This window comes from Erinaceus europaeus, chromosome 7 (assembly GCF_950295315.1).
Source record: "Erinaceus europaeus chromosome 7, mEriEur2.1, whole genome shotgun sequence".
Taxonomy (NCBI): Eukaryota; Metazoa; Chordata; class Mammalia; order Eulipotyphla; family Erinaceidae; genus Erinaceus; species Erinaceus europaeus.
In genome coordinates, this window is record NC_080168.1 from 112,960,569 (window position 1) to 112,968,832 (window position 8,264).

Here is an 8,264-nt window from a genome sequence, read left to right on the forward strand (position 1 = left end):
GAAGTAAGAAACTGTGTCTAAAAATACCTCCCAGCCAAGTGGCTATCAGTAAGTCAGTCTCACAAATGTCCTAATAAGAGAAACATGGACTATTTCCTTTCTTTACAGAAGGAATGCTGAGGTAATCACAGAAAGGTTAGTGATTTGTTCAAGGGCAACCTGTAAGGGGGCGAAGTTCTGGGAACCTGCCTCCTCCCTCCATCTGACTTTAACCTTTAACCAGAGTAGCCATTTTATTATGTTTTAATCACATCTATTCCAGGAGATCCTTTAACAAAAAACAAACAAATAAAAAACAAAAAACAAACAAACAAAAATCCCAGCTAAACAGAGATCCTCTTCTCTCTCCAAGAGTTCACCTTCACTATACTACAAATCCATGTCCACTCAATGAAGTTACAAGCCTAGACCTGAAATTAGGTTTTTAAGTTTGTTCACAGAAACAGAAAATGCTCCTACCTGAGAACCTCAAATTATCCTCCTTGTTGCTTTTATCTTAGGAAATGAAATGCCATGTTCTCCTGCTACCTAGCAATTCTATATTTAAAAATATTAATATGAAAATTCCAGAGCTAGGCCTTAAAGCATGGCATACCTATCAAATAGGGCTGCTGCTAACCTAGAACTCATCCTCCTCATCACTGGTCAGTTTACTCAGTTGCAGTTAACACACAAATTAGCAGAAGCACCTGTCCTTTGCTGTCCTGCCATGCCATGGCCCAGAACTGGGTATGAGAGTTGCCTAGCTCTGCTACTCCTCCAGCCTACCTTGGGAAACACCACAGAGGAAACGCAGGGGAGGAAAGCAATCAACTTCTTGTTATCCCACAGTCTACTTTCCCAGAACTGACGTTTCACTTTAAGCCTTTTGCAACAGTGGTCTCTGTAGCATGCACTATTGGCAACTAGATGTGTCCCGGAAAAAACTGTACTGTCTGGCCAAGAAGTTTAAAGACCTTCAGAAATGTTTGCTGGACACACAACCTCATTTCCAATTTGCCAAAAAAAGAAAGTAACTCCATATTATGTCCACCCATCCTCACCCCGACAAACATTCACTCTAGGAAGGCTACAAAAAAATAAGCTTTGCCTCATTCAGAACCAGTTAGATTAGCAATTAAACATTCTTAACTAGACACACACACACACCTCTCAAAACAAACAAACAAAAAACAACCCACAAACACCACACCAAACAAATCAACAGAGAAATAAATGGCTGATAAAAATCTTGGACATATTAGAGATAGGTTTAAAAAAATCCTATGGGAAGAACTTAAAGATTCACTCAGACACTTAAGATGACAAACTTGAAGGCTGAGTCTCCTTAGTTAAACCCCAGTAAAGATGTAAGTTACATATTTCAAAAACACGGCCCATAATTAAGTCCAGCAAACATCATTCATGAAAACCATCACCGTGCCACAAATGTCAGGCTATGTTCAGCACCTTTACCATGTTTATCAGACTCCAAAGCATATTATTCCCACTGTGGAGCAGCAAGACCCAGGAACATACACACGAGGTGCTCAACAGAACCATTAGCCAGTGAACAAAGACCCTACTGCACAGGCTACACACCAATGGCAACAAATATCAAAGCTGCAGATAATGAACTTGTTTTTGAGACTCTGAAGTGGGATGCTGTCTTGATTGTCTGGTTTTATTAAAGAAGCCTGAATCCACCTGAGAATCATTATTTTTAGTGGCGAGCAGAGCCAAAGAACACACACTTGATCTTCCACCACTGAAAGGTTAGAGGCTGCTGAGAAGTCAAAGCGGCAGGCTTTGTACATCAGGAGCAAATACAATCCTGTTCGTCGCTCCCAGATCCATCTGCGGGTCAATAATCGCTTCAATGTAACTGCCAAATATAACCTTGAACTGCTCCCCCCACACTGTGCCTTAACACATCTGAGACGGCTACCTCAAGTATTTAAGGGTCTCATCGGCTCTTCTCGGTCTCCAAAACCTCATAAACAACATACCCAGCCGAGTGTCCCACAGAAAGGTAGCTAGCTACCTCTACAGTGGGAAGGCTGGGGGGTGGAATCCGGAGAGCAGAAGACTGTGGGGGTGGTAAGGTAAGGGGTGAGTGAGGGTGGGTGAGAGCCTGGGGGAAGGGCTGGGAAGAGGGATTGGGAGGGAAGGTAAATAAATCCTGGCCAAGGGCAGGGGAGAGAAGATCCAGTGTTAGACTCTTTAAATAATCTTAGGGGTTGGGAACAGGTTCTAGGATTTCACCTGAAAGGCATCCACAAAGTGATTAACTGAATGGGCCTCCTGGGGGGTGGGGTTGGGGGAGGCGAAGAGGAAAGCAAACACTCCTCGATGCTGAAGGCTCGTTCTGGAACCAGGTTCCCTAGGGTTAGGGCGACTCCAAAGCCTGGCGCGCCCCCCCCCCCCCAGGTTTAGGGGCCTGTCCGTCCCACTTTCCCCAGAGCTTCCACCCGGCTTGGGTATTTTATGCTGGGGGGAGGGGCTGCCCCGTCGAACTCCAGAAACCCACAGACGGCGCGAAGGGAAAACGTGATTCTCTTTTCCAGAACATCAGGGAGGAAGGAGAGGGAAGGGATGAGACACCCCAAGCGCAGGATTCCAAAGAGCGGTTAAAGACCCTTTCTCCTGCGCGAGGACTCACAACAGCAGGACACCTGGGTGAGGAGAAGCCGGGGGTCTGTGGCCCGAGCCCCCACAATCTTGGCGGGACAAAAGGCAGCCCCCCGCGAGCATCTGGAGGCAGAGGATGAAGACCCCAGCCCGAGGACGCCGAGGGGTCTCGAACCAAGGCTCTCCAGACCCCAGGGGAGGGGGAAGCCCGCATCTCCTGGAACAAGGGGGTGCAGGGAGGGCGACCCCTGAGGACTCCCCCGAATCCAGCTGCTCCGGGCAGAGACCGGGTCCCCAGGGGCCCGGCGTGAGCTCGGTCCCCGCTGGCGGCCGCGCCACGGAGCCGGGAGAAGCCGCCCGAGTGTCAAGCGCGCCCCGCGCCCCCCGCCCGGCCATATTGTTCGAGTGGGGAGGGGGCGCGCTGGAGCCCGGGACCGCGGCGCGAGGCCTCGCCCAGCCCTCCGCATCCCGGCCCCCGCCCTCCGCCCCGGACTCACCCTGGATCCCTCGGGGCCCGGACCCGCCGCTGCCAGCGAGCAGGAGGACGACAAGGGGGAAGAAGGAGGAGGCTCGGGCCGACTCCGCCATAGTAACCACCGCCGCCGCCGCCGCAGCCCAGCAGCCCAGCAGCGCCCAGCGCGCGCGCGCGCCCCCGGCGCCTCCCCTCCTCCCGTGGCCCCGCTCCCGCCTCCCGCTCCCCCGCCCGGCGCCCGCACGTGCGCTCCCGGCGGAGCCGGCGCCGCGGCCGCCGCGCGCGCCCCCGAGGGGCGAGGCCGGGTGCGCGCGGGCGCCCGCCTTAAAGGGGAGTGTCCCAGTTAAAGGAGTGGGAGGGGTTCGCGCCTCCGCCAACCCTAAGCGTGGTTGCTGGGTGAGGCGACTGGGAGGCCGGAGCTGGACACGCCGCCACCCGCCTGTCCTGCACCCCGCACAGCCCCCGTCCCGCTCCCTTCGTGGAATGTGCTGCGGGGGGCGAGGGGGGTACGCCCCCGTATTCCCGCCGCCGTCACCCCTACTGCCCATCCTCGAGCCCCTACCACCAAGCGGGACCTTCGCGACCGGCTTTAGTGACCCAGCCCATGTGGCCTCCTGCAAGTCACCCCTCCGCTCTGCAACCGGAGTGACCACTGCCCCTTGCTGAGTCCGTTCTCACGGTCGTGCTCAGTTTCGACCAGGGTGCTGCGTTTGGCATTTCCATTCTGCCTGTAGGTAGAACCTTTTGGGTAAACGATTTGGCGCTATGAATAAAACGCCTTAAAATAGTCATAACCCGTGGATCCAGTATCATCCCCTGACTTTAAGAAATGAAAACACTTATTTATGAAAAAATACATATATTTATATATAGTTGTTGCACTATCAAAAGCTGGGAACTAAGTAGAAATAGCAGAAGGCAAGTTAATGGCCAATCTATTTAGTAGTTAAATTTTGTTTATATATTTTAAAAGTAAAATAAAATGGAAAATAACACCTTCAAAGTGCAACAGATTTGCATGGCTGAGGCACCTGATGTCTGAAGTTCAATCCCCAGCACTGGTACTACTTTAAGACAGAGCTAAGCAGTGCTCTGGTTAAAGAGAAAATAACAATACAAATAAATAAACAAACAAGTGAAATAGGCCAGGAGATGAGTAACAACAACACATCAGACTCGCATACCTGAGGCTCCAGAGGTCCCCTGTTCAATACTCAGCACCACATTATGCCACTGTCTCTCTTCTTTTTTCCTGCATCATTAAAATAAAAAATTCGGGACCAAGTAGTGGCACACCTGGATGAGTGTGCATGTTACAATGCACGAAGACCTGGGTTCAAGTCCCTGGCCCCCACCTGCAGGGGGAAAGCTTCACAAGTGGTGACAGTGTTGCAGTTGTCTCTCTCCCTATTTCCCCACTTCCCTCCTAATTTCTCTGTCTCTACCCAAATAAATAAAATTTTAAAAAGAGCAATAGAAAAGAAAAATAGCTATTTAAATTTTTTAAGAGGGAGGCCCAGGTGATGGCACACCTGGTTAAGTGCACACACTGCAGTGCGCAAGCCCCTGGTCCCCAACTGCAGGAGGAGAGCTTCATGAGTGATGAACCAGGGCTGCAGTCTGTCTCTCTTTCTCTCTCCCTCCATGCCTCCCATCTCAATTTCTCTCTATCTCTATCCAATAATAAATAATTTTGTAAAAAAAAATTTAGAGGAAATAGATGATCTAAAATTATTCACAAAAGTCTCTTGTTTTGTTTATCTCATAAAAATAAAATAAATCTTTTAAAAATGAATGATGTGAGAAATTTCCATGGGCTGGTGAAATAGCTCACTTGGATAGTATGCTGCTTTCTTGATCATGGTCTTTTCTCTGCCAGGTAAGTATAGCATGCCGCTTTCTCATATGCAGCCTAGGTTCAATCCTCGCCCTATAGCACTAGAGGAAGCTCCTGTGCTGTGGTCTCTTTCACTTTCTCTGTCTCTCTAAAAGAAGCAGAAGGAGAAGGGGAAGGAGAAGAAGGAGAAGGAGGAGGAGGAGGGTAGGTTCATGATTAATAATACATGGAAAAACAAAATATAAACTATTTGCATTATTATTGGAGCATATGAATGTTACTCCAATTGTTTCTCAAAAAAAAAAAAAAACTGAGAGGAAATTGCCCAATATTATCAGTAGTTATTGCCAGAATGAATTTTTACTTTCTCTTTAAACATTTTAACATTTTTAAATGGTTTACAAATAAACAAGTATTACTCAAATTTAAGGGGAAATTTCTTATGAAAGGAACTGAATCCCCCACAGCTGTTTCTTCTTCTAAGTTCACTTTCTTATCTTTAGAAAGAGCTTGAGATATGAAAAATGCATAATCTTTGGAGCCAGAGTTCTAGATCTAAATTTTTCTTTCCTCTTCTTTTTTCTTTTTCTTTCTCCTTCTCTTCTCTTCTTTTCTTTATCTTCTTTTCTTTTTTAACCAGAACACTGCTTAGTTCTGGCTTATGGTGGTGCTGAGATTGAACCTGAAGCCTCATACATGAAAATTTCTCTCTCTCTCTCTCTCTCTTTTTACTGACATAAATTTTGGGAATGTTTTCTCTTCTGCCTCTCTCTTGACTTATTTACTTATTGATGAGAGAACCAGGACATCACTATGGCATATGTAATGCCAATGATCAAACATGGGACCTCATGCTTAATAGCCCAATCCTTTATTCACTGTGCCACCTCCTCGACTACACTTGAACAATTTTTCTAGCCTCACAGTTCTGTTATCTGAGATCTAGCAGTGGAAAGAATGACCAAGGTATGGGGGTATTCACAAATGGAGTCCTTACCTTATAGATTGAAACCAATCTGAAGAATTTCCATTCTCACATAAAAAAAAATGCAGACCCACAGACCCACTTCCCAGAGTGGGTCTCACACATAAATACAGACATGTAAAGTCATGCAGGAGTCCTGTCTACAAGTTGGTCAGTGTTTCCTTACCTTAATCCATACTGCTTTCTCTCATCACTCCCCAGTGGGCATCACCCTCTTCAGTTCACCTCACTGATATGCCACTTTTAGGGTTCACAGCTGTGATGGGCACAACATTAAGTTGCTGTATTAACTTCTTAGGGCCACCATAACGATGTATCCTAAGCTGGGTGGCATAAAACAACAAAAATTGGGCCAGAGAGATAGCACATTTGTTATTCCATGCCTGAAGATTCTGAGGCCCTAGGTTCAGTTCCCAGCACTACTGTAATAATCCAGAGCTGAATGGTGCGGTGGTTAAAATAAAAACAATGGGCCAGGTGATATCTCATAGAGTAGAGTACACATAAAATTCCATGCATGAGGAACTGGGTTCAAGTCCTCAGTCCCTACCCTATCTGCAAGGAGGAAACTTCACAAGTGGTGGAGCAGTGCTGCAGGTGTCACTCCTCTATGTCTCCCCCTATCTATCTCTGTCTCTCACAATTTTTTTATTTAAAAAAGTTGATTGCTAGGAAGGGTGGAAATTTGGTGTGAGCACGATGACCCAGCAATAACCCTGTAGCAAATAAATAAATAAATAAGCAAATTAAAGTAAAAATAAAAACAACAACAGTGGTTCAGGAGGTAGGCAGTGAATAAGGTGCTAGACTGTCAGTATGAGGTGCTAAGTTTAGCACCAGCACTGCACTGTATGTAACAGAGTGATGCTCTGGTTCTCTTTCGTTTTCCTGCTCTCTCTCTCTCATAAGCAAATAAATCTTGAAAAAATAAAGTTTTTTTTTTTACATGTCTAAAGACTAGAATCTGAAGCCAAGGTGTTAACAGGTCGATGCTCTCTGAAATCTCCAGGGAAGAATCCATCCTTGTCTTTTCTAGCTGCCAGTACCTTCCAGAATCCTAGATGTTCCTTGGTTTATGGAAGCATAACTTCAGTGTTTCCACCTTCACATAATCATCTGCCCCCTGTATCTATGTCTCTATCGACACTTTACACTCACTATTTTTTAATTTGTTTAGTATCTTTATTTATTGGGTAGAAACAGTCAGAAATCAAGAGGAAGGGAGAGACAGAGAGGAAAAGAGACAGAAAAACACCTGCAACCTTGCTTTACCACTTGAAAAGCTTTCCTCCTGCAGGTGGGGACCGGGGGCCCGAACCTGGGTCCTCGCACATTGCAACATATGCACTTAACCAGGTGCACCACTACGCAGCCCCACACCCTCTATTTTTATTAACTAATTTCTTTCTTGAGGAATTGAGATAGAACAGAGTACCATCCCAGTACATGCATGCCTGGGATCAAATCCAGAGTCTCCTACATCAAGTCCTGGGCTCTACTGATGAGATTATCTTCCCAGTTAATACACTGTCTAGTAAGGACAATAGTTATTGTTATGAGAACTCCCCTCCATCCCAGTATGAGTTCAAGTAATTCTAATTTTATTTCCAAATCAATCACATGAACAGATTCAACATGACAGTAACCAACCCCTCTGGTGAGGAGAAGAAAGCTCACCCTTCTGAAGCATACCTTTAAGGTCAAGAAGGAGAGGTTTTCTTTCCTTTTTTACTTTATATTTATGAGAGAGAGGGATAAATAGAGAGAGAGTGAGAGAGAGGGAGAGAGAGGGAGAGAGAACACCAGAGTATTACATCTACAACTACAATGCCGGAGGTTGAACTTGGGGCCTCATGCTTGATAGCCTCTTACTTTATCCACTATATCACCTCTCAGGCCACAGGACTGTCCTTTCTTAAACCTTGCTAAATGCCACCGTGTCTGCAAGATCCCAGGAATCCTAGAGGGAACCTGTGGGCCCTCCAGGGTTTACAGTCAGTCACGTACTTGGACATCCAAAGTACTAGGCCCACACACCGGATGCCAGCTCCATCAGCTCAAGCGGTAACATTTAATTTATGATAAGGTATCTCACCTCTCCAAATGTCAGTGTACTCTTGTAAAAATGGAGCTGATTATGGTTCAATATCATAGAGATGTGAGACTATACTACTAGCACTTGGCATAATCTCTGATACACAGTAAGTGTTATAAAAAGAATAGCAATAGGATGACGATTTGACCTTTACTACAACCTTATGAAGTGGCTGAGGCATGTCAGGGTGCGTGTGATTTAGGGATGAGGCTACAAAGATCTAGGGAAGGTCAACAACTATCTCCAGCTTACATATAATTAAGTG

General features: G+C 46.3%; 1 protein-coding gene and 1 long non-coding RNA gene across 2 annotated transcripts in view; one reads left to right on the forward strand and one right to left on the reverse strand.

Annotated features, from left to right (window-relative positions):
* The window catches only part of ACVR1B (activin A receptor type 1B), a 52,147-nt gene extending 48,813 nt beyond the window's left edge, over window positions 1–3,334 (reverse strand). The window contains exon 1 of the mRNA XM_007518236.3: window positions 3,108–3,334. Within this exon, the coding sequence (XP_007518298.1) occupies window positions 3,108–3,198 (91 nt within the window). The 5' untranslated portion in view covers window positions 3,199–3,334. The remainder of the gene's footprint in view (window positions 1–3,107) is intronic.
* LOC132539516 (uncharacterized) lies at window positions 1,978–2,726 on the forward strand. Its single transcript, XR_009550850.1, has 2 exons — window positions 1,978–2,011; window positions 2,547–2,726. It is a non-coding gene; the product is annotated as an uncharacterized LOC132539516 (long non-coding RNA).
* Window positions 3,335–8,264: the final 4,930 nt, after the last annotated feature.